The 27373-nt window shown below is 44.9% G+C and overlaps 1 protein-coding gene across 2 annotated transcripts in view; it reads left to right on the top strand.

The window, feature by feature from the left end:
• DNAAF6 (dynein axonemal assembly factor 6) overlaps positions 1-27373 on the top strand; it is a 502401-nt gene that overhangs the window by 386070 nt on the left and 88958 nt on the right. For both annotated transcript variants that reach the window (XM_069613060.1, XM_069613061.1), the window contains exon 4: positions 2541-2646. In XM_069613060.1, coding sequence (XP_069469161.1) covers positions 2541-2646 — 106 coding nt within the window. The remainder of the gene's footprint in view (positions 1-2540; positions 2647-27373) is intronic.

Raw genomic sequence — 27373 nt, 5'->3', positions numbered from 1 at the left:
GTAAGTAAGCAGCAGGTATTGAGAAATGTAGAACAGTGTATAGGGTTTGAATATAATATTCCCTCCCCAAACAAGAGAGAAAAACGCTTTTGAAAACGTACACTTTTAAATGACAGTTGAAAATGGCTTTGTGATACAATGAAAAGTGTGCAGAAATCCTTAAATGGATGTAAATTCCTATGAGAGCAACACTGAACAGGTTCTAACCAACGTAAGCTACAAGATGAGCAACAGAACATACTTTAAATCAGAATGGGGGTGTGGAAATACTTTCAATGGGAAAATACACATGTAAAAGACACTGTTTTGTGATGCTATAGTTTAAGATTGGACTATCAGGTTCTGGTCATCACGGATCGGGTCTACAGTCAGCAGGGCACTTCTGGCGGGATGGTCAGCTGGGAGGTTCTGTTCATTTGGACTGCCCCTCAGATTGGACAGGACATGATTGGCCCTTCTGGCCACTGGACACTGTAGATTAGCGGGATGGCGAGTTTCAGCAGGCAAGCATGAATGGTAGCAAGCCAGAGTGGATCAAAATGATTTCCCTTAAGTTTGGGATGGTTCAGGATTTGGGCCTAGGTGAAAAGAGTTCAGCAAATGCTGGGCCTTGGTTTTGCAAAGTAGTGTGTATCAGGACAAGATGAAGAATTCTGGAACAGAGCGTCACGTGGAAATCAGGATGTAGTCAGGAATCAGTGTGTGCCTGTGTGTGGTGAAGTTCCCTTATTTATCCTGCCAATTGACATCACTCAGTTTATGGTAGGGGCAGAATTACACTCCACACCCACACGGCTGTGATAGGTCAGAGGCACTTGCCTTTTTCTGGTTGGAAGCCAGAAAGAGCTGTCATATTTTATGATGTGACTTGGGAACTCCCACAGTTATTTGGACCACAATTTAACTTTCCCACAAATACACATTTCTATAATTATGCCCTCTAATAAAATCAGACACATACATTACATATTTTGTTGGTTACCTGTATATCCAATTGCTACGTCAGTGAGAGCTGGCTTTGTCATTCTTTGGAATTTTGTTAATTTTAATCATAAAGATTTGGCCTAACAATTCCTAACTCGGTACATATCAGTGCAATCACCCTTAGAACACAGGTATACAATATTGGATTTGCATCATCAATAGTCTTGGCACAATTAGTGTTTGTTTAACTTTTGTTCCTTATGTAGTACAGGGTTCAATCACGTCTTCAAAGAAAGAGCATAACATTAGATTTACAACTACCAACTGTTAGATTTGTCCTCCTTCATGTGTCAAAGTTAAAGGTTTTTAAAGTTTAATTACAAATAGGCATTTAACCACCAAAAGCCTTAGCAGTTTCAATTGGCAACAGCTGTCAAATTCCTTTGATCAGGGTGGGGTCCTCCTCATTGAGAGGGAAGTTTCCTGCCCCTCCCCTGTAGGGATGAGTGTTCAAGCCTGCTATTGTCTTTAGCTGAGTCCCAGACAAAAGTTTGATGAGTTCTTTGTCATGTGTATGCGAAAACCTCCCAGCAGCAATGAGTCCTTTCCTGCCAGTAGTGAGGTGTCAACCATTCCCAGGCTGAGGCTGTCAGCTCAGAATTAAATATTTAATTAACTCAAGACTGGGTTTTGACTTTAAGTTACCTACATCTTTCATTAAAACATATAAATGAACACATTTTATAGGTGGACTTTGACATTCAAAGAATTAGGCCTTTCACAAAAAAAACATGCTTTTAAACAGGCGATTTTGCACTTTCTTCCTGAAAAACACATTAAACTGAGTTCTTTTAAATCCATTTTCCTTATGCAATACATACACATTTAATTCAGCATTATTTCTGTCCTTGAGTGCTGGTATTTGTTTGCATTCTGGATGCATGTATCCAGCCTTTGCTTGGAGTTCTCTCTGCACAGCTGAAATTGTTACATGTTGCCATTTTTAGCCGCATTTTTCCTGTGGAACTGAAAACAAATGTTGCTGGACTGGTTTTCATGAGATACATTTCTTAGCTGCTGTCAGTCAATGAGGCCCGACTCCTCTGAGCCACCTGGACGATCTGTAATCCTTTTAATTTCCATGATTCACTTGAAAATGAATGGATCTAGCGCCAAAACAGTAGTTTGAAGGTTGCAAAGCTGCATTTGAAAAGGCATTTTCGGTTTTTAGCCCAATTCTGCGGCCTTGCTTCATGTTAAATGTAACAGCACCCACTGGCATGGTCCTGTTGTGAGAATTCTGTTTTCACCCCCCACTTTGACTATGTGTGGCAGGGGTGTGCAGCCTTTTGTGATTGTGACCCACACGCAGTTTTGCAGATTTTTGCGCGCACAAGTTTTAACACATCCATTTTTGGCTGTTTCTTTCCCCATTTGTAAATTGATGCAGTGGGGCATATCGGAATGGGTCAAAATATCTCACAAGATTGCCTACCTACCGAGAGCTCACCACTGGAAATTCCCCAGCTGCTGACAATTCTACTAATCATCTATCTGAACTATGTAACTATAGATGATGCCAAAGAAAAAAATTGTTTTCTTTTCTCTTTTTTTAGTCACATCCAGTGTAACATGTGCAACTGGAAATGACATTTGGGACCCTGAAGAGGTGCAGGAAGGATCTGAATTTGATGACACATTGGATCACAGGGAACAGCCCGAGTAAGTATGAAATATATCAGCAATTTGCTGGTTTGGATATAATTTGCCTTTACGATGACTGTGCTCCTCTGGCAGAGAGGGCGAGATAGCACCAAGGAGTAGGGCATTGCAAGCAGTCTAATCACAATTAGTGAAGTGCCATTTATGGTGAAACTTGTTTCTGCTGGCAGTGTGGTGCCCTTTGCTTGTGAAAATTCAAACCTTCTCTATTCTTGCTTTGCCCTGGAAACGACACTTCCACATAGATTAGAGTGGGTTCGTATAAGGTGGAAGCATGCTCAATGTGTAAGGCTCTGTATCTTTAATGTTGTATGTAACTTAGAAATAGCCTGGGACCTATACAGGGTTGTATGGAGGTTACTTATATAGCACTTGTTACAAAGCTTCTGGGTGACAATATGGTGAACAAACTCTTGCTAAGGTGGTTATTATATTGTCTTATAAAATACAATGATAATAAAGAAAACAGAGCAACAAATGACGCATAACCCATGAGAATGTAATCAATACATCACTAATAGTCCAAACAGCCCCTAGGCACCTCTATCGATATACAAACAGCACAGAGACACCCAATTGCTCTGACTGAGAGATTCACCCTGCGAGTCCAACAGCTACACTGTACTGTTTACCAAACAACATCAGCTAAAGAGTTTTCAAAATAACAATATTTCTGCTCCATTACAGCGCTTAATTCTGCCCTGAAGCAATTTGTCACTGCTTTCGATGTGTTGTGACTCACCACCTGCGATTTCCCTAAACTCTGTCCCTTGTTCATTAGACCTCTTGGTTTGCTACATTATCATTCAGTGACACAGTTTACATGGAGTGCTGATGCTTGAACCAAGTGCTTAACTGATCCATAACGCACATCTTATAGGTTTGACATATAAAGACACACATTGTTTGTTATGTATCTTGGCTGGTTGATGGATTGTGAGTTTACATTGAAAGGTTAAATGTAAGTAAGAAATTGAATTTGTTAAATCATTACCAGAGTCCCTACAGAATCATACAGACACATTTCTTTCTGAATGTAAGCTTTTATCCATAATCCTTAGAAGTTTATTTGAAAAATATTGAACATTGTACTTATTTGAAAATTGTAGTATCCAGGCATGGGGCGGATGAAGACACAGGGCAAGTTGGGGTTTACACTATGTTTATTAACACAGAAGTATTTATATATAAATATAGCATGAGAAGGAGGGAGTCCGTGTCATCGACGCGGCGGCTCACAGCTGTTGTCCTTTGACTCGCGTTCTGATTCTCCGTGATGTAGCAGGGATCTGTGTCACGCTCTAAGGCACGGAAGGTTGGCAACATTGATATGCATCTGTACCTATCTTCCATAGGAGCACGGATGCTACACATCTCCCTTCCTTTATGATGTAACAACAAAAACTAAACGTGGAAATGTATGCAGGTTCACACATAGTCCTCCATACGTCTTGGTCTACGATATACTCTTCCCCACCTGGACTTGCAAGTCGTGTCTCTGATGAAAGCTGGCAAGGAAACTACTTCAGATTTGTTAGAAAAGTCTTTTTGCAAATTTTTCGCCCTTGATACCTTTCTTTGACAAGTTTCCCTCTCATTGGTCTCACTCAGACATCCACCAACATCCTCACCACTACTGACATTTGAATGTTTGCTGTCACTACATACCCATACTCTCTCAACATTCCAAATCCTTCCATACTCCGTTCTGACAGAACGTTTGAATGCTTCCACAACTCTGATTGGTCTTGACCATTTGCACTGGCCTTCTCTGAGGACGGGGGGAAGATTGACTCTAACCATTATTCCCACTACAGTATCTCTGTCAAACTTATTCACGGGCCTTTTGTTATAAACAGATTTGTTTTTCATCTGAGTATTTCTGATTTTACCACATACATCCTCAAAATCTTTCTCCACTCCATTATCTTTGTTATCCAACCACAGCAGTGCCAGTTTGGTGTTCGCCTTCCTCCCTCTGCTTAACTCAAAAGGAGAAAGACCAGTGATGGAATGCGGTGTGAAACTATGTGCCACTATTCTCTCCTTAACAGCTAACTCCCAATATATCCCATTGGACCATGCCAACCTAAAAGTCTGCTTCAACACTTTGTTAAAGCGTTCTACTCTCCCATTTGTCTGTGGGTGGCAAATGGCACTCTTTTTGTGCACAATAGAATACTTACTGCAAAAATCCACCATCTCTTTAGATCTGAATCGGGTACCATTGTCATCCATGATATTCCCTGGATAACCCTCTCTCTCACAAATATCAGATAAAAATTCAACCACAGTTTTCCCTGTGATACTTGGTGCGATTAACACTTCAACCCATCTAGTAAGGAGGTCAATTACCACTAAGCAAAATGTCTGTACTCCATTAGTATTCGCAGGGCCTAACATATCCATGCCAAAATATGTCCATACTTTACTCGGAATTTCGGTAACCACCATAGGCTGTTTCACACCCACAAAACTCTTTTCACCATTGCTGTAAAGGATACAATCTCTGATGTAACGTTCTATTTGCAAATCGCATCCAGGCCACCAGAAATCATTCCTTATCCTCTGTTTAGTTTTTACTATTCCCTGGTGACCTTCATGACCAAGTTCAATCACTCTTCGGCGTAAACTTGAAGGTGGAATAGTTTTGTCTCCTCTCATGATAATATTATTGTGTACATGTAATTCATCAGCAACAAACCAATAGTCCATAAGACCTGCTTCTTCAAATCTTGCCTTACTCCATGGACCTTGACTGTTGACTAGTTCCTTAAGATGTTCTAGCACTTTGTCATCCTTTTCAGCATTATTCCATTCCATCCTTGAAATTGATGCTGCCTCTATGTTCAAAACACCCTCCATATTATCATCCTCATCTACAATTTCAGATATATTAGTAAGTCGAGATAAACAGTCGGCAGTGATGTTCTTAACTCCGGGTACATAACGTACTGTGCAATTATATTTTTGAAGAAGCATCACCCACCTCCTGATACGATTGGACACTTTGTCCAACCCTTTAGACATAATGACATGAACTGGGTTTTATGGTCTGTGCGGATGTCCACTTCACCACCCCAGATGCAGCTCCTGAACTTTTCCGCCGGCCATTTTATCGCCAATGCCTCCTTTTCAATGGCGGCATACGATCTTTCAGCCCCCTTGAGTAGTCTTGATGCAAATGCAATTAACACTTCTCGGCCTTTATCTTCTTTCGTAATGACAGCTCCAAGACCAATATTACTGGCATCGGTAGTAATGATGACTTTCTTATCACTACTGATATTTTTCAATGCTGGGGCTTTGTCTATTGCAGTTTTTATAAATTCAAATTCTTCCTCGCATTCATCATTCCATTTGAAAATGTTCTTCTTGAGCAATTCTCCCAATGGGACAGTGTTTACAGCAAAGTCACGGACAAATTTAGAATAGTATTCCACCATTCCGATGAATGTGCACACTTCTTCCTTATTACATGGTCTGGGCATTCTTTTTATAGTGTTCACTAATTGAGCCTTAGGTGATATGCCGTCTGCAGAAATCTTATGTCCTAGGTATTCAATCTCTGAGCAATTGATTTTGCATTTGTCCTTGCTGAGAGTCATTCCAGCTTTATATAATTTCTCACACACATATCTCAATCTTTCATCATGGTTCTTTTGACTGTCAGCATATATCAAGATGTCATCTTGAAAACAAATCACTCCAGGTACCCTCTCAAAGAGATTGTGCATTATCCTTTGAAACACTGATGCCGCGGACACCAGTCCAAATGGCATCCTATTGAATTGGTATAAACCATCTGGCGTAATAAAAACAGTGAGATGTCTGGAGTGTCTGTGTAATTTAACTTGATGATAGGCCGATGTCAAATCGAGAGTGGAAAAGAAACTTGATGGCCCAATAGTAGAAATCAGCTCTTGTATGTTGGGAAGAGGATGTTTGTCTTGGACAACACACTTTTTCAGTTCCTGCATATCCACACATATCCGTAGTTTGCCTGACTTTTTCTTGAGAACCACTAATGGCGGGACCCATTCGCTGGCATCTATAGCTTCAATAATTCCTTGATCTTCCATCATTTTGATCTCCTTCCTGACTTCATCTCGCATAGATAAACGTGCACTCCTTAACTTCTGGGGGCCACTGGAGTATGGTTGGATTTTAATTGTATTTCATGCACATAACCACGAAGACACCATCACGGAATACTGCTCCCATGACATCATTGCTGTCACACTTTACTACATTGAGACTATTCTCAAACTTGTTCACATCATTGTTGATTGCAAAGACAGATTCTTCCGCAATAGAGTCTATTTTTACTTGAAGTTTACTCTGATGAGTCCAGCTCAAAAGGGATGGTTGCATACACTGGTAATGTAAACCTTTCCTTTAGCTTTCCTACCTTTGAATTTTAACTTGCCCCAGAACCAGCCTATCGTGTCAATCTTTACACCGCCATAGGCTCTGGGTTTGATATCGGTTTCGTGTAAGTACTCATGCTTTTCTTTATTCCATAGCTGTTGCGGTATTAATGTGTATTTCGCACCCATATCAATCATCATGTTCATATCTACTCCATCAACAGAGACTGTAGCTTTAGGGCTCTCTAAGACTTTTTCGTCATCGTCATCTATTATAACAAATACACATTCTTCACCTTCCTCTACATCACTGTGGTCACTGTCTGAATTCCCCCCTGTCCAATTGGTGGACGTATTGCGAAATCTGCAGCACTTGGAATAATGGCCCTTCCCTTTGCATCTGCTGCATATGATTTTTATTGCTGGGCAATCTGGGTCATTGGCCCAATGATTAATGCTGTCGCACCTATAACATTTCCCTTGACGCCTTTTTCTTGAATTCATAGGTTGCTCATTTGAACTGTCTCTCCTGGTATAGTTATTGGAACTTCCTTTTTGATTGGTTCTGTACTTTCCTCTGTCAATTTATGGAGGTTTATATGGTTTACCAAATGCTTTTATTCTGGCAGAGGCATTGTTAACCATGGATATCGATTCACTATCTTCAGCAACATTGCACAATACTTTTGCAGCTCTTATGGTATTGGTTTCTACTTGGACAGATTTCATTTTGTTCTCTAGTTCCTTTACACATTCTTCAGTGTGTTCAACTTCTTTCGCTACTCTTAGCACTGTATCTAACGAAGGATCATTCTCTGACCAAAGTTTTTCTCTTACTTTTGCACTCCTGCACTCCAACATAAACTGGTCTCTTAGTCTTTCATCTAGTTGATCGTTAAAATTGCATGTCTTGGCAAGTTTCCTCAATGCAGTGATACATTTCTCAACACTTTCTCCCTCCTCTTGTGTCCTCTTGCCAAACTTATATCTCTCCAATATGATACTTATTTTCTTCTCGTAATGTTTATCAATCTTTTTGACTGTACGTTCATATTCGTTGATATCCACATCGTCATCAACTGGGAGTTCTGGTAAGGATTCATACTTCTCTTGGTCAGCTGGACCCAAACAGTGCGGTAATAGTGATTTTCTCTTTTCTGCACTACAGTTCGGGCCACAAACCACTCCTGCATAATGTTCAAAAGATCGGATCCACCTCTTCCATGGTATGCTGGGTTCATTGGCATCAGGCATAAAGAATATAGGAGGAGGAACAATGCTGAATGCCATTTGCCCAAATATATTATCACTAATATAGCTCAATTTCTGTAAGCAGTGCCAATGTATTGCAATATGTTAATATGCTTGCTGTGGCTCTCCAAATTCAATATGTAATGTACTTGTTCGTACTATCTCTGTATTATCTGAAATGAGAATGGATGAATTGTGTACTTGTATGGGCACGAAATGTCTGGTAACAGGATGTCCATTGCTAACCACACAATAAAAGTGTTCATTGCGTGTGTGCTGCTTTAATGTCCGTTGCTAGATTCACATTAAATGCGTGCGTATGGCTTTAATGGCATTCATCACGCCAACAGACTTGATATTTGTACATTGCTAGCGAAGTGCGCATGCGCGTAATTGTGATTGAGGAAGTGGAAGGGAACGTCAGTTCGGCAACGGCAGCTCCGGAGCAGAAGAAGAATGTATTAATTTATTTTCCTTCACGAAATGGCAACCCCCGGGGCCGCTACCACGCTCGGATAGAGCGGAGCGAAGGCAAAACAGAGAAAAGGTACATTACCACCAAAATGATTCACTCCGTCTGGGGCCGCTGCAATGCTCAGGCGTGAGCGAAACGGCCTCACGGCAAGCTGCAAACTACTCGTCGTACTCGTAAGTGGGTACAGTCCTCGTCGCCAGTTTGTGGTATCCAGGCATGGGACGGATGAAGACACAGGGCAAGTTAGGGTTTACACTATGTTTATTAACACATAAGTATTTATATATAAATATAACATGAGAAGGAGGGAGTCAGTGTCATCGACGACGCGGCTCACAGCTGTTGTCCTTTGACTCTCGTTCTGATTCTCCGTGATGTAGCAGGGATCCGTGTCATGCTCTAAGGCACGGAAGGTTGGCAACATTGATATGCATCTGTACCTATCTTCCATTGGAGCACGGATGCTACAAAAATATATTGCCCAAGCAATATGGCCTAATCATCAAGGGAATAAATAAATGGTGTTACTTTCTTTCACATTTGGATTGAAAATTCCCTCAACTGGAGGATATTGATTTGTAGGTTGTGGGTTTGAGTTTGAGGTCTGCAAGAGCATTGTTCTGATGGAATAATTGCCCTGAGTTCAGTCCATCTTATTATAGCGCGGTCTGATATGGAGGGAATGTCTATGGTGTATTTAAAACTTTAGGAAGTCTTTGTTTTCCCACCAAAGGTGGTAGGTGTAGTATTCTCACATTCCTGGGGCAGATGTGCTTTACTGGAGCATGGAATCACAAGCGTACCTGAAATATGTATTTTAAGAAGTGAATGCCATGCCACGCTTTGCATGACGAGTCAGCACAGAAGTGGTGTCATTCGATGTATAAGGGGCATGATGAGGGCAGTACTCGCTCCTCCACAGACCAGTTTAGCCCATTCATCGTCACTACTCTGGACGTCTATGGAAGGCAGGAGCCCTACTAAAATGCATTCTGGAAAGCAGCAACTCCCATCCTGGTTCTTACAGCATTGGTGTGATTATTGTGTTCCCACTCGGGAAATGCAGGGTATCTGTATGCACTCTGCACCAGCTCATCTTTAGTTTCATGCTAGATTCCTCCATCGGCTAAGCAATGTAATAATAATTGTTATTGGCACATGGAAATCGTTATTGACCTCCTCTAAGCCAATCAGAATGTTTATAGTGCCGTAAAAAATTCCTGGTATTGGCTGCATTCTGTTTTCAGAAGCAGGCAGGGGAAACTACAATGCATTTTTCAGGTAAGATTATGTTTCAATAAGTGTCTTGTGTTCTCGACTTATAATGTGCCTGCCGAGCCGCATTCCTGTGTTCCTCACGTCACTGCACCGTGCCAGAGCACTTTGGCGTTCTTGATGACTTCCCTGGTGCCTCGCCGACGCTGCATGAGTGTAATGGCTCCTGCACCAACACAGGTGCGCTCACCCAAAATCACGTGACAACTTGGGAGGCACATGATACATGATGGCATAATCCCCCAAAAGCCTTATCAGAGTATTTAAAAGCCTCCAGGTCACACAGCTCATTGCTTCTTAGCTGACTTGGCATGTGGCATGTTGTTGTTGGATTTGCATTATCATGCTTCTTGAATTACTTGACTGACGCCTTGGTTTTTGGACATTGGACTTCCCTTGGATTGCCCTTTCAGATTTGGTGATTTGGATTTGGACCGCTGAACTCTGGAATTTGGACTTTGAACTTTGGCTTTTGGATCTCTTTTGGAACTCCCCATTGGTACTGGCACTTTGGATTCCTTCCCGTCCCCTATCCTTAGTTGCACTCTAATGCCATGGGGGTATAGCAACCCTTGTCCCTAGTTGCGTCCTCGTTCTGTCCCGGAGTAGCGTCTTCCTTACCTTTTACCACCTCCTCCCTGCCCATCCAGCATCAGAGTTAACAATCGTTTGGTGGGGGCATGGTTTTTAGTTCTTGTTCCCTTACTTGTCTCCTTTGTTCACAGCTAATGAGTGCCCAGTAGTGCTGTCCTTTGCTATATTATTTGCCTTATTGGTTGGCCAGAGAGTTCAACACACTTTTCTCTGGCTGATCTGTATGGAAGACCGCCCCTTAGTTCACCTGGGATGTCGTACATGGCAGACTGAGAAGCCGTCTATCCCACCAGAACTAACATAGACTCTGCTGAGGACCTGGTGGGTGCCTAAGAGTATGCCAGGTGCCCGTAATCCCCGGTTACTGCTACCACAAGGTAAACCATACTGGCCAATGTCCATCTTCCCCTTATGGGGTCTCCCTAAACATAGGCTATCTAACTCCCTCAGCCTAACTTTCCCTTTTTTAACCAAAGGCTAGTGTTCTAATGGGAGTTTGGCTAGTGCCTTGCACTTTCTCTGTTGTATTTAGACTACTTCAGTCACACTCACCCACCTCTTCTCCTCTACGCTTACTAGCACTCCCCTCTACTTACTCCTCCATCATTCCTCCATCCCTGAGATGTTTCACCTCTATCCTCGCCTCCACCCTTTGATGTTACCACTCCTCCCACTCCATGTTGACTCCCCTCTCTTTCAGTACTACTCTCCTCCAATCACATTACTATGACTCTCCTGTCCTAAACTGCTCCTCCCTCTTCTACTCTGCTCCTCCCTCTTCTACTCTGCTCCTCCCTCTTCTACTCCGTTCTTCTCTCTCCTACTCTGCTCCTCCCACTACTACTTTCCTCCTACCACTTCATTTTCCTCCACCCAGCACTACTCTCCTCCTCTGACTGTGTGAGAAACCTGAGATGTCTCCCTAGCTAGTACCCAGGGATCTGGGAGTGGACTAGTGAGAGAGGATCACCTGGATTGGGGGGTGGGGTCTTTGGGGAGTGGGACACAGACGGGCGAGACTAAGGTCTTTCAACACCTTTTCCCCATCCCACAACGTGGGATATTCCAAACAGTGCCCCCCTTTTCCCACATGAACACTTTCGCACAACACGAAACACAACGGACTAATGCCAGAGCCGTTTAACTGACGTGTCCCAATACCAGGGTCAGGCAATTGACCAGAATCACACACACCTGACGGCCTTTTCCCTTCCTTACAGGGATAAAAGGTGGAGCACTGGACAAGGAAGGCATACCGCACGACGTAAGAGCTAACTCAACAGTTCAAGAGGAGAAGAGAGACGGCGCGGACCAAGACGTAAACATTAGAAAGTCGACCTTGCCCTTTCTGACCAAGGCCTGTGGAACCTCTGCGCCGGGAACGATAAGTCTGCGAACAATAGCCAATATGTATTGCAATAGATGTGCCCGGGACGCGAGACCCTTCTCCACTGATTACCAAGCCGGGGAGAGACGCTGGTCTCAGTGGTACAAACCTTGACTCCAAGACCTCCGAAAGCTAAGCAGTTCATCACAGCCGGTGAGTCGAGGGGAGTGTCGATAAGAAACCGAACTGTGTTGAATGAAATGTAGCCGGAGGATAAATTGAACTTTGAAAGCAAAAGGATACTATTGAGAAAGAGGGGGATAACCAGACACAGAGGAGTCTGACACCACGTGGGTGTTCACGCAGGAAGCTCTGGGCGATTACCCAACGGTAAAAAGACTATCGTAACCAGAATGCCTTGGGAAGAGGCGAAGACCGGTCAAAGTGGTCATACAAGGTTCTAGTTAATTTGCTCTGTACTGTCAAAAGTCTTTGACCATCAGAGAACTGTGAAAACTGAGGGAAGTGAATCCTGCATGTTGAAAATAAGTATATGAACAGTGTTACAAAAGTTGGCGGTCCCGGCAGAGGGACGTCGGGCAAAGGCCAAAAACCTGTTTAAAAAGACATTGAGATTTGTGAAAGTTAGAAACATTGTAAATCAAGGGGAAGGGAAGTGTACCCCTTGTTTTCTAGGGTACAAGCCCAACCGAGGGAGATCCAGGGGTGGAAAGTTACCAGAGATTGCTGAGAAAGGAATTGTCTTATTCATTTGTTGAATAAGTCTTCTGAGGGGTCCGTGCCCAGAAGAGGGTAAGCGGGGGGTGAAGCCATCACCCAAAGTGTTCATAGAACAGAACTTTGTGTTTGTTTGTTGAGAGCATCAGGCCTCGAAGGCAAGAGACCTTTCATTATAAAGAGACTTAACCATCGAAGAAACTGATAGCTGATACGGAGCTGTTAACTCGTGCTAGGAAGACTGGAGCGTCTGCTGTGGTCCAAAATCCCACCTTTTCCCGTGCTAAAAATGTGGGGAAGGGAGACCTCAAGGCAATCACATCCTGACTTATGATTTGTGAACACTTCTTTCTTTATTTTGATACCCTATCCCACATTCTTTATGTAATTAGTTGTAAGGAATTGCCAATAGGTTTTTCTTAGAATATGCCCTTCTATTCTGACACAACGCCACTAGGACTGCCTTATTTTTCTTTTGATGGTCGACGCTTGCTCCCATCTTAGATTTAGGTTTAGTTTAAGTGTTTTTCCACCCTGCATTTATAGTTCAATTAACACGCTTGAACTGTGATCACTTGTCTGTTTTTACTGTTGTCACCATGAGTTCCTTACATATGGTATGAGGGGTAGGATGTGACTCATTTGAAGCAAATGGGGGAACCTTACAATTTCAAAAACTTCATCCAAGAGCCTCTAATCCTTCCATCGCTACCAAGGAATCCATAGGGTTTGATATTTGCAGCAGTAGGGAAGCTACCATTCCCCCTGGCAAGAGAGGCATGATTCCTACAGACTTGGTTTTGATATCCCCTCCGGGATGTTACATTCGATTAGCCCCAAAATCTGGCGTAGTGTGGAAATTCGGGATAGATGTCTTGGCAGGCGTTATTGATCCCAACTTTAGGGGAGATGTAAAGGTTCTCTTACAAAACCATGGCAAAATCCCTTTTCAGGTACGTCGGGGAGATCAAATTGTCCTGGTGATTTCGGAAAGCGCTCTATTTCCTCAGTAAACAAAACGAACCAGATAAAACAGAAAGAGGTAACTTGGGCTTTGGGGGGGAGGGCGATGAATCAATTACATTGAGGAAAGGAAGGAAGAGGAACCCACCGTTAATCCAGACTTGGCCTTTGCTCAGCGAAACGATACAGTTCTCGCCTGAAGCATTTTTGCAAGCAGTCCTTAGAGAAAGGGAGTTCTTTTTTCTTTTTAAAACAAGGATTACTATACCGAAAAGAAACTTCCCCAGAGGGTATGGTAAAAACACAATTGGTAATAGCCAAACGCCATTGGAAGGTTGTACTGGAAATCGCGCATTTCCACCTTACCAGTGGGCATTTAGGACACTCTAAAACTAAGGTGCATATTAGTTGAATGTTTTACTGGCCCGATATCCACGCTGATGTAAAAACTTTCATCCAAACTTGTGAAATGTGTTAAAAGACCAGTACGCATATCCCAGCACCTGTCCCTCTGAATCCGTTGCCGATTATAGAAATCCCCTTTTCCAGAATTGGTATGGACATATTTGGACCACTTGAAACCTCCAGATTAGGAAATGAATATGTCCTGGTGATCATGGATTATGCAATCCGATACCCGAGGCCTTCCCAATGCGAAATAATACCACCCAGCGGAATCTTAAACATCTTCTACCGTATTTTTCCACGGTCGGAGTCCCTAAGGGAATACTGACGGACCAGGGCTCAAATTGTATGAGTAAGCTTATGTTAGTAGTCAAACATTTACTCCACATTACCATCTTGCGAACTTCTGTGTATCATCCCAAACCGATGGCCTGGTAGAGAGATTCAATAAGACCTTAAAATTAATCCTCTGAAAACTGGTAGACAAGGATGCCAAAGACTGGGACCGCATGATCCCATGGGCACTATTTGCAGTAAGGGAAAGCCCCCAAGCCTCCACAGGTTTCTCGCCCTTTGAGTTGCTCTATGGAAGAGAGCCAAGAGATGTCCTCGACATGCTCCTGGAAACCTGGGAAGAACGAGAAGAGGCCCCTATTCTCATCTCACAAACTGCCACCCAAATGCGAGAACATGTGAAGCTGGTCTGGGATTTAGTTTGCACTCACATGGAAAAGGCTCAAAACCAACAAAAGGCTACTTATGACATAAAATGGATGTTTGAGATCATTCTCCATAGGACCGAAAGTACTAGTCCTCTTACCAACCTCAGAGTACAAACTGGTCTCCAAATGGCACGGACCATATGAAATAGTGGAAAGAACAGGGACCTGCACTTATAGAGTAGCCAAACCCAACAGAAAACAGAAAATCCAATGATATCATGTAAACCTCTTGAAGGAGTCGAAAGAGAACCAAGCAGGCTAGTACTTTGTCATGTGTCGCCAACGGAGACATAGATAACTTTGATTTAATCCCTTCCCAGTTATCTATTTAACACCAACAATATCTAAAGCATGTAGTAATTTGATTTCCCGATTAATATTTCGGAAAAACCAGGAAGAGTGAAGAATGCATACCACTATATCAGAACACCTACAGGTAAAGTGGTACACTTAAAACCATATTGACTCCCAGAAGCCCGTAAGCCGATAGTAATCGAGGAAGTGAACAAAATGTTAGAAGCCAGCATTATTGAGCCATCCTCAAGTCCATTGTCCTCTCCTATCATGCTGCCCACTAACTAAACCTGACCGTTCCTGGAGGTTGTGTATTGATTTATGTCAAGTTAATGCCATATCGGACTTCTATGCCTATCCCATGCCACGCTTTGACAACCTAATTGATAAACTCGGTGCCGCCACCTTTCTATCTACCCTATATTTAACCAAGGGTTACTGACAGGTTCCTGTTTACGGACCAGATAAGGAAAGGACTGTGCTTTCAACTCCGTTTGGTTTATTCCAATTTAAAGTCTTACCTTTTGGTCTAAACGGTGCGCCAGCCACTTTCCAACGCCTCATGGATAAGATACTCCAACCCCATTCTGATTTCTGTGGAGCTTATATTGACGATATCGTCATTTATAGCAAGACTTGGGAGGACCATCTCTTCCACCTTTATACCATCATGAAAGTCCTCAGAAATGCTGGCCTTACTGCTAATCCGGCTAAGTGCAGATTGGCCCAGTCTGCCATAAAATATCTTGGCTTCTTCGTAGGGAACCGCAATGTACAACCACAACGTGAAAAGGTAAACGCTGTTTTAGATACACCAACTCCCAAAACCAAAAGAGATCTTAGAGCTTTTCTCTGGTCAATAGGGCACTACTGATCCCCAACGTTTTGGATAAAACATCCCGGCTAACAGATAAACTTAAAAATGCCGAACCACAGAAACTTAATTGGAATGATGAGGATGAGGATGGAGATATGTTATCATTCCTAGAAGCAAACGCTGTGTCAGAACCCAATCCTAAAGTTAGCTGACTTCTCTAAGGACTTTATCTTACAGACAGATGCCTCCCTTACAGGGTTAGGAGCTGTCCTATCCCAGGTTTGTGATGGATTAGAACATTCCATATTGTTCACCAGCCGCAAGTTGTTCCCATGTGAAAGAAATTACTCCATGCTGGAACGAGAGGTCCTGGCCATCAAGTGGGCCATTATCCATTTTAGGTATTAGCTATTAGGACAAAAGTTCACACTTGGTACAGACCACTCACCCCTAGTTTGGATTAGCCAATGCAAAGACTGCAACCCTATGGTCAGGTGATGGTTTCTAGACCTACAACCATATTGTTTCACTGTGAAACAACGAAAATGAAATGATCAGGGAAATTTAGATTTTCTTTCCTGATTCCCTTGTGAAAAAATGTGGCTACATCGCATGGAGGAAGGGTATGTGAGAAACCTGAAGGTGACTACCTAGCTAGCTCCCGGGGGTCTGTCATCCAGGTGGCCAGGATACGGCCACTTCTATTGGATCCAGTTCCTGAGGGTGGACCAGTGAGGGAGGATCTCCTGGATGGGGGGTCCTTGGGGAGTGGGAGTGGTACACTGACAGGTGAGACGCGATATCCCCCTTCTTTTAACACCTTTTCCCCATCCCACCATGTAGGATATTCCAAAACACTGCCCCCCCATTTTCCCACACAAACACTTTCCCACAACACGAAAGACAACGGACTAACACCAGAGCCATTTACCTGACGTGTCCCAATACCAGGGTCAGGCAAAGTCAGGCAATTGACCAGAATCACACACACCTGACGGCCCTTTTCCTTCCCCACAGGGATAAAAAGTGGAGTACAAGAGCACAGGACTAGCAAGAAAGACTGCACAATGTAAGAGCTAACTCAACATGGCTGTTCAAGAGGAGGAGAAAGATGGCGCAGACCGAGAGGGAAACAAGGAGAGTCGACCAATAGCCAATGTCTATTGCAACAGATGTGTCCAGTACGCAAGACCTTCATCCGCTCATTACCAACCCAGAGAGAGACGCTGGTCTCGGTGATACAAACCTTGACTCCAAGACATCAGAAAGGCAAGCAGTTCATCACATCCGGTGAGTCGAGGGGAGTGTCCATAAGAAACCGAACTGTGTTGAATGAAATGAAGCCAAAGGATAAATTGAACTTTGAAACCAAAAGGATACTATTGAGAAAGAGGGGGAAAAACGGACACAGACGAGTCCGACATCACATAGGTTTTCACACAGGAAACTCTGGGTAAAAAGACTCCAATAACCAGAAGGCCTTGAGAAGAGGCGAAGAACAGTGAACAGGGGTCTCGTAAAATCTTCTGTACCATCGAAGGTCTTTGACCGACAGAGAACTGTGAAAACAGAGGGAAGTGAATCCCGCATGTTGAAAATAAGTACATGAACAGTATGTTACAAAAGTTGTCAAGAGTGAACCCGGCAGAGGGAAGTCGACAACTAGGGGCAAAGGCCGAAAACCTGTTTAAAAGACATTGAGATTTGTGAAAGCGAGAAACATTGTAAAACAAAAAAGGGAAGTGCCCCCCTTGTTTTCTAGGGTCCGAGCCCAGCGAGGAAGATCCAGGGGTGGAATGTTACCACCCAAAGTTCGCTGAGAAAGAAGTCTTGTTAATTTGTTGAATACGTCTTTTGAGGGGTTAGAGCCCAGAACAAGGAGGCCCGGGGGTGAAGCCATCACCCAAAGTGTTCATAGAACAGAACTTTGTGTTTGTTGTTTGTGAGCATCAAGGCTCGAAGGCAAGAGACTTTTCATTCTAAAGATTCTTAACCATCGATAACCTGATACGGAACTGTTAGCTTGTGCTGGGAAGGCTTGAGCGTGTGCTGTCCTCCAATGTCCCACCTTGTCCCATGCTAAAAATGTGGGGAAGGGAGACCTCAAGGCAAACACATCCTGACTTATTATTTGGAAACACTTCTTTCTTTATTCTGATACCCTATCCCACACTCTTTCTGTAATTATTTGTAAGGAATTAGCAATAGGTTTTTCTCAGAATAGGCCCTTTTATTTTGACACAACGTCACTAGGACTGACTTATTTTTCCTTTGATGGTCGACGCTTGCTCACATCTAAGATTTAGGTTTAGTTTAGGCGTTTTCCACTCTGCACTTATAGTTCAATAAACACCCTTGAACTGTGATCACTTGGGTCTGTCTTTACTGTTGTCACCATGAGTTCCTTACCACTACTATACTACTCCTCCCACACCTAAACTCCTCTACCCACTAATACTCTCACAGTATCTCTCCTCCTCTCACTAACACTTTCCTACACCCACTACTACTGTTCTCCTCCCAAGCCACTACGCAAACACCCTCCTTTCAGCAACTACCATTCATATTCACACTTAACACTTCTGTTGACCTGCCACACAAACATTCACACTCACACTAAAAGAACACTTTTACTCCTAAACCAAGACCAAACATGCTCCAACAATCTTCTTCAGCTGCTGCACCTTCCTACCTCCTGCTGGTCTCTTGATTGTATAGCTTTCCCTGGACAATCCGGACCTGTCTTCTTCCAGGATGTGTATGTGCATGTGCACAAGGAAGTCCCCAAAAGGGGGCTAAGCCTCACCTACTTTTTACTTTTGCCAAAGGAGTCAGGCAATTGACCAGGATCACACACACACCTGACGGCCCTTTCCCTTCTCCACAGTGCTAAAAGGTGGAGCACGAGAGCACAGTACGAGAAAGGGCAAGGTTGCTGCTCTCCTTGTCAGCCTCTCGCATCTCAACGCCTTTCTCCTTCTCTTGAACTACTGGATAGCTGTCTCGTTGTGACAGCTATCCAGTAGTTCAAGAGAAGGAGAAAGGCGTTGAGATGCGAGAGGCTGACAAGGAGAGCAGCAACCTTGCCCTTTCTGACCCAGACCCACAAGACCTTCGTTGAAGGAATCGTAAGACCACGAACAATAGCCCAAGTGTATTGCAGCAGATGTCAATGGTAGACGGAGCGTGCCTATGCTGCTAAGCAGGACCGAGGGAGACGCCCGCTACCAGCCTTGGCTTCAGATACAAAGAAAGCCAAGCGGTTCATCAAAGCCGGTGACTCAAGGGGAGAACCGATAAGAAACCGAACTGTGTTGAATTAGTAGCAAAATAAGGCACATTGAGGAAGGTTCGAATAACTGTACATTGTTAAGGGAAGACCAAATGTATAGAAAATCGCCATCCCATGGGTGCTCACTCGAGAGACTCTGATCGATCCCTTGTTGATTGAAACTACCGATACCAGAAGGCCGTAGTAGAGCCGCCAAGAAAGGTCAAAGTCGTCATACTGGGGTCTAGAAAAATCCCTATAGAGTCGAAAGTCTTTGACCAACAAACCATTGAAAACGCAAGGGATGTGAATCCCACATCAAGCAATAGCAATAGGAAATGTGAAGTGGCAAGAGTGAACCCAACGGAGGGATGCCGATAAAGAGAGGCGAAGTCTAAAGTCCCAAGAAACAGAGTGTTGACAAGAGTGAACCCGGCAAAGGGATGTCCACAGTGAACTGTTTAAAAAGATATTACGATTTGTGAATCCCAAGGAGAAAATATTTCTGTCAAAAGCTGTAGTGAACCCGATGGAGGGAGACAAACAATCGAGAAGGGTCTGACCCCCGGAAGAGGGGAACCCAAGGATGAAAGGCATCACCCAACGTACATTTGAAAGGAACTTTTTATTTGTTAAATTTGAGTACATCAAGTCCTCGAAGGCAAGAGACTTTTACGAGAAAAGAGACTTGATCATCGACAGTCCTAATAGCCTAGAACGGAACTGTCATCTCGTGCTGGGAAAGCTTGAGAGAGTGCTGTGCTTGGGAGGCCTGCCTAGTCCCGTGCTCAAAACGTGGGGAAGGGAGACCCCCGGCTACCACATCCTGACTTATCATTTGTGAACACTTCTTTCTTTCTTGTGAATCCTATCCCACACTCTTTTGTGTTTAGTTGTAAGTATTGGCAATAGGTTTTTCTTAGAATAGGCCCTTTTTATTTGACAAGACGTCACTAGGCTGCCTTATTTTTCATTTGATGGTCATAGCTTGCTCCCATCTTATATTTAGGTTTAGATTAGGTGTTTTTCCAACCTGCATATTCAGTTGAATAAACACCTTTGAACTGTGATCACTTGTGTTTGTCTATTCTTGACACCCTGCCTTCCTTACAGGACACAGCTGGTCTAAATAAAAATTTGGATGGTACTCTCCATGGCTTGGTTTGAACGCCTGGCACCCAACTCAGCAAGGCTGTTGCTCCATACATAAATACATCTGGGTACACGGGTGGTACTCTAGTAGCGCAGTCTCTGAACAATGCTCTTGTTATTGCCAAAACCCTGCCGTAACACATTCCTGGTGTCGGACACACTACCACTTTTTCTGAGAACTAAATGGCATTCAATTTGCTTAACAAATCCCTTCCCAATAAATATAATGGTGTCGCCTTTGAGAATAGTGGTGCTAGTACCTTTTGGTTACATACCTTGATAGGTAAATCCTCTGTGAATGGAACCAAATATATTGCCCCAGAGAATCCTTGCATGTCCATTACTTTACCTGATAAGGGGAAGCACCCTTGCTTTATCCATGATTTTGTTGCACCTGTGTCATCCATAAAAATGAATGATTTTTTTGCCCATCCCCATGCCTACCGGGGTTTCCTCGGTCGACAGTTACTGACAGGACTCGCCACATCAGGGCTCTCAGTGGGCTGTCCTAATTGGGATATATGTTAGACCCGGAGAATACAAAAGGGTTACCACTCATCACACTTGCCCATGTACATGCTGTCACTGTGCCGTGGGGCACAGCATTTTTGGCCCAAAATTGTGGGGCTGGCTGTTGTCTGCTGCTGTGCATTCACTCATGCATTATTGGGTGCTGGAGGTTGCATCTGCTGTGGTTGGGTGTTTGATATTGATACTGGGGCGGTTGTACTTGCTGGGGTACTTGCATTGGCATCCGCCATATGGAATGCTCAGGGGCATTGCCCCACACTGCTGCTGGTATGTAACTGGCACTGCCAGTCCATTAGGATACACTAAAGGATTACATGCATAAGCTTGTCCGCTCCTACATTCTCACGCAAAGTGACCCATCTTCCCACATGACCAACACGGTCCTGACTCACCAATCCTTGGCATCATCTTTCCAAATCCTCTTCCTTTATCTCTCCTGTCCCTTGAAACTCTCCTCTTCCCATTAGATAATCTCCTTGATAACCACCCTGAAATCTACCCTGGTATCCTCGATTGTCTGTATACTGTTGGGATGGAAATGAGTATATCCCACCCCCTAGGCGCTTTCAGGTCAGGCGAACCCCATATGAAGGGATGTAGTGAACAAGGGGGGGAGAAAACCGCACCATAAAACACAATATAGAAGCAATGTAGCACCAATAGTAGGTGTGTGGCACTAGAAAATACATAGAAAAACAAATTGCCTCCATTTTGTAGTAGGCCAAAAAGCAGAGGCTTGAATATTCGCGCTGCAGCCGCCAAACTCTATGAAATCTGTTCGCTGGAATCCTCGCAGCCAGTTCTCACGGAAGTTCACTTCCCCCCCTTGTCACTTTAGTCTTGCAAACAATGCGCCTGCGAGAGCGTGCGACAAACCTCAGGTGCCGCAGCTTATCTGTTCATCTCCACTAAACTGCCAAAAGGCCTCTATTCCCCACCCAGTGAGCCCAGAGCTGGGGCCACACCAATGACTCGACCCCCACACCTCTGCATTCCCTGATAAGCAAGCGACCCCCCTGTCGTAGCACAAATCACGTGTCCATAAAAGATCCAAGCATGCACAACTGTATTTCTTTTCACATAAAATACTGCCTTGTAACACGAGGTACAGGGAGGGATACATTAAAAGATCAAATCCAGGGTGGAGACCTTGAGTGTGGGAAGTGAGGTATCAATGAAGCACTGAATGTGTGGGTCAGCCTGACTGTATTTTATCCTCCCTTCCCCCTGGCACCATTTCCTCTGCCGCCCAGGTGCATGCCACTGTGGTGGAATAGGGAGCTTAGCATGTCAGTTTAGATGTTACTTACTTTTTAATACACGAGTAGCCTGACCTTCGCCCAAGACTGAGATGAGACCAGCTGTCCCACAGGGATCCTGATCGACAGAAACAGAACTAACCAATTGTAGTCTGGCATCCCCTATTGAGCAGGCCCATCTATACTGCCTATCCAATCAGTAACACCATTCCGTACTATATACGATGACACCACATGGCCTTTTTTAACAGCGAAACATCATGATCAAGCCACAACCAGGGCAGACAAATGTTGCAATCCCTGTCCAACCCCCATTTCACATGGTCCTTTCCCTGTCAGTGCCTTTATCCCTCCTCACCCCTCCCGCCCCAACCCGACCCAAATATAGCCGTGCCAGGCAGGGTTTTATAAGTTAGAGCCAGGTATTTGCAGTCATAGTCCATAAGCAGTGACCAAATTGTGTGGAATTGGAGAAGCTTCCCGTCGCTTGCCGCAGTGACTGTCTCCGACACCATCACATCCCAAATCTTTCCCCACCACAGGATCACGTCCGGGCCCTACAGGGCTTTCTAATGCTGTACGATGGTGAGGCTCGCCACCAATAACAGCTGTGTTAATAGTTTAGCGCACACCCCAGACTTGCGATAGATCTCCACGGGGGCCCCTAGCAACATGGTACTGGGGCAGAGCGGACGTTTGCTCCCCGTTATGTCTTATATCGTCCCCGAAATGGCCTCCCAGAACGATTGGACCTAGAGGTAGCTTTACCACATGTGGAAACACGTCCCTAGTTCCCACAGTTTCACCAGTAGGTGGGAGGAATAGATGTCCGGAAATGGTGGATCTGCGTAGGGGTGTAGTAGCATCGAAATAGAAATTTCAGGACGCACTCATTGTTCGTTACACATCTGGACGATAAATGGGCTCTGGCCCAGATATCCAGCCATTTTGTGTCTTCCAATTGATAGCCTAGGTCTGCTTCCCATCGGGGCATAAAATCCGGTCTATGGGGGGGGTTAACGGGTCCGCTCTCAAAAGTTTATATAGTCTCGAGATGCCTCCTTTGCCTGAGCCCTCCCAGATCGTCAGTTCAAGTGGGCTTAACGTGCGCGTTGGTCTATGTTTGGTCTTGGGTGTGTAATCCAGTGCCTCAGCTGGAGGTAGGGGACCCTGTCCATCTCTGAGAGGTGGGATTCTCGCTTGCAGTCCTCAAACGTGCGGGGCAGGCCCCCACATATAATTGGGCAAGAGTTTGCAGTCCCCCCCCATTTCCAATTTTCAAAAGCCTCTGGGGCATACCTGGGGGGGAAGGATGGGTTGCCAAAAATCGAGGAGAGTGGACCTGTGTTGAAGCTTCGTCCCAGGCCTTTAGAGTGACTCTAGTTGAAGTAAGGAGAGATGGCCATTGATTGTGTAGCATATGCAGGATAAATGGTAAGAAGCAGAGACGGAGCGAGTAATTGTGATTGCTCAATCTCCATCCATTTCTGTGGCGACGCTTCAGAAGTCCATGTCATCAGATGCGAGTTGAGCTGCCGCACTATATTTTTGTATATTTGGGACCCCCAGGCTCCCCAGGTGAGCGCCTATGATCATGACTTTCTTCGGAATTGTAGCCTTTTCCCCTGCCAAATGAATCCCAGGACTTTCTGTTGAAGTTGCTCTATTGCTATTTTAGGGTTAGCCACTGAGAGAGAGGCACAACAGCATAATAGGCGAGGGAGCAGGTTCATTTTTACAGCTGTGATCCGGCCCATTAAGGATATTTCATGTTTGCCCCATCTGTCTAAGTCTTTCTCGAACTAAAAAGAGAGGGGGGAAGTTGGCCCCATCGAGATCCGCCGGTGGGGCCGTAAGCCGGACCCCTAATTATTCATTCAAGCTTGAATCTCAATGGATCGGGCATATTGATTGGAGAGCAGAGATATTTTGGGGGGTCAATCCCACCCCCAGGGCTACTGACGTCCCATAATTTATCTCAAAGCCTGCCATGCTACCGAAGTATTGAGTTCATGACTGGCCGCTTTGAGGGATGGTTGGATGTTAAAGATGGTAAGAAGCACGTCATCAGCATAGAGTGAAACTTTGTGTGAGGAAACTTGGGACTGTACCCCCCTGATCAAGCGGTTACGCCAAATATGTTGGGCTAGTGGTTCCATAACCAGGGCAAACAGAAGTGGCCTGCTGCATGCCACACATTAGGGGGATTGGGACTGAACGCATCCGATTAATCTGTAGTAGGGTGCTTGGGGAGAAGAAGTTAGCCATGATCATAGTCCTAAAATGGGGTCCGAAATCATACGCTTCTAGTGTCAAGCATAGAAAGGACCAATCTTCCTTTTCTAATGCTAAGAGGGCAATTTTTACCGCTTCCCTGCGTGGTAAATTCAATGAGGTTCAGTGCCCTTCTAATATTGTCCCCTGTCTTCCTTCCCATAATAAACCCAGTTTGATCAGCGTCGATTAATGAAAGGAGAAGGGGAGCTAGGCGGTTTGCCAGTATCTTTGAATAGATATTAGCGTCAATGTTCATGAGCGATATCGGTGCCTATAAAAGGCGCACTGTTTAGGGTTTTTACCTGGCTTGAGAATCCAAACCGTGGCTGAGATCTGCATAGATGGAGTCACAGCACCCATTTCACCAAATGTGTTAAAGCGAGCCGTTAGGGGGGAAGCTAGCTGGCGGCCAAAAATCTTATAGAATTTCGGGGAGAATTCCTCTGGGCCCAGGGCTGTCAGTGTTAGGGCCTTAATCATACTCTCCACTTCCTCCTGCCGGATTGGGCCTTCTAGTGCCTTTATGTCCTCTTTGGTTAGCTGCGGTAGGGCTGCTGCTGCGATGTATTCCTTCTGCTTTGCGGACAACCTTCCTGGGTGCCACATAGTTTCTAGGAAATGTTCTTGTGCCAGGTACAGTTTGTCCTGTTCCCCATAGTGGGTGATTCCCTGTTCGTCTCTGAGGCCGACAATGAAGTTCTGTTTTTTCGCCTGCATCAACTTTCTGGCCAGGAGGTGGTTGGCCTCCTTTTGCATAATAGCTCTGGTTCACCGCTGTTAGGGAACGCATTGTCTGTTCGATGAAGAGGGCCTCCAGTTTATTCTGAGCAATACGAAGGGCAGCGTGGATTTTGGGAACCCAACTCTTTTTGTATTTGCTTTCGATCTCTGAGATTTCCTGCTCCAAGCAATCCCTCGCCTGCTTCTCCGTCTATGGTAGGGTGCCATGTGTAAGATCAGAATACCCCTGATAACAGCTTTCATGGCATCCCTGGTGATCGCTGGGGAAGTGAGTTCTGTAGGGCTTTCTTGGAAGTCATTTTTGATAGCTTTAGCTACCTCATCTTGTAAGGCAAAGTCATTCAAGATTCGGTCATATAGACGCCACTGTGGTCTGGGCTGCGGGTCTGGATTCCATGCCCTAGTTTGTAGACATACCGGAGCATGGTCCGAGAGAACCTTTGGGGCGATGACCACTTAATTTGCAAAGGATAGCAGTTGAGGGGAAGCGAGGATCAGGTCAATTCAGGATGAGGAGTGATGGACTTGAGAAATAAATGTGAAATCCCTCTCCTCCCGGTGTGAAACCCTGCAGGTGTCAACCACACCCAGCGCCCTAAAAATATGTAGGATACTAAGTGCCAATTTGAAGTCTTTAGGTGATGGAGTAGAGGTTCTGTCCTTATCAGGGTCGGGGACCCAGTTGAAGTCCCCTCCGATAATGGTTAGGCCTTCCAGAAGCCACCAGGTCCTCAAAGAAGTGCTCCTGGCCTACATTTGGCGCATAAACGGATATCAGGGAGTATAGCTGACCATAGAGTAATACCTTTATTACGATGAACCAGACTTCTGGGTCTTTAATCATGTCCAGCTCCCCGAAGTGAACCCCCCTTGCCATTAGAATAGCCGAGCCCCCTTTCTTGGTACCTCCTGAGGCAAAGAACTGTTTTGGAAAATCCGTGCTTTGAAGGTGGGAGAAGTCTACCAGAAGGAGGTGGGTCTCCTGGGTGAATACCACTGATCCCTCCAAGTCTTTCAGGCGTTTTAAGATAGACTTCCATTTTATCGGGGAGTTTAGGCCTTTGACGTTTAAAGAGACAAAGTTCAGCGGCTGGTGAGGACTTTCCGCGCCTTCTGTAGTCTTCAACGGGGGGTTTGGGAGGTGCCGGGTCAAATCAGCCATAGTTGGCATTCCCAGGTTGCCAATAGATGCAATTGAGCTCCAATCGAGATTTCAAAGTAATAACCAACATCAACTTTCAACGGTGTGGACCGAGTCCCAACCATGGACTCCCAACTGTCCAACCTGTAGGAATTGTCCAAGTAACATACCGAGGGATCCTAGACGTTTTCCGTCTTCGGGATAGGGTTAGGCTGCATGAAGCCCATCTTGCCATCATGCAATAATTATTTCTGGTTCTCTTACAAGCTTTCTTTTCCGGCATCCCAGTGCTGAGTTCCGGCTCCCTGGGGGCCTGCTTTTTAGGATTGTACGGGCAGCTTGTTGGGGTTTCGACCCCTCTGGACCTTAGACCATATAGGCCGTCTCGCCTTCGGTGGGGGGCCCTCCACCTCCAAGAGAGCATCCTGGGGAGAATCGGCCCCTCTCTCCTCTGACTGAGAAGATTTAAGTATCTCTTCTGCATATTCCAAGCAAGCAATCGATCGGGCGACACCTTTATACGAGAATTGACCTGCTGTAGGGAATAGCCAGCAGTACCTAATCTTCTGATTCCGGATAAAGAGTGTCAGGAGTCAAAGAGATCTCTGTTTTTGCATCATATTTGCCGCTAGGTCTTGAAAAACCTGTAGGGCGGGTCCTTGGAAAGTCAATTAATCTTTAGAGTGACCCACCGAGAGGATCTCATGTTTTGTGGTGTAGAAATGGACCCTGGTGATGATGTCCGGAGGGTTTTCAAAGTCGAGGCCTCTACGGGGCATAATCTATGGGTGCGGCCAAGCTGTAGTTGTGATTTCTCCAGATGTGGGAGAAGGGACTGGAACCGTTCCCCCACGTATTCAGACAGGTCATGGTCTTGGATTGATAACAGGATTCCTCTAATCCAGAGGTTATTTCTCCAAGCCCTGTTTTCCAGATCCTCCTGCTTGAACTCCAAGATCTCATTTTGATTCGTTAAGGTGCAGATCTTTTGATCCTCCGCAGGTTGAGAGGAGGGGCTAAGGCCACCCGCGCTCTGCCGTGATCATGGAGGGGCGCGTCCCCCGCTGCCTGCCTGGATCACCGTGGGTTGCACCGACAGGTGCTCCCCCGGACCTCGAGCAGGC

The sequence above is a fragment of the Ambystoma mexicanum genome, chromosome 5p, assembly GCF_040938575.1.
Source record: "Ambystoma mexicanum isolate Mex_15411 chromosome 5p, UKY_AmexF1_1, whole genome shotgun sequence".
NCBI lineage: Eukaryota > Metazoa > Chordata > Amphibia > Caudata > Ambystomatidae > Ambystoma > Ambystoma mexicanum.
Note: the sequence above shows the minus strand (reverse complement) of the source record. Positions and strands in the feature narration are given on the sequence as shown.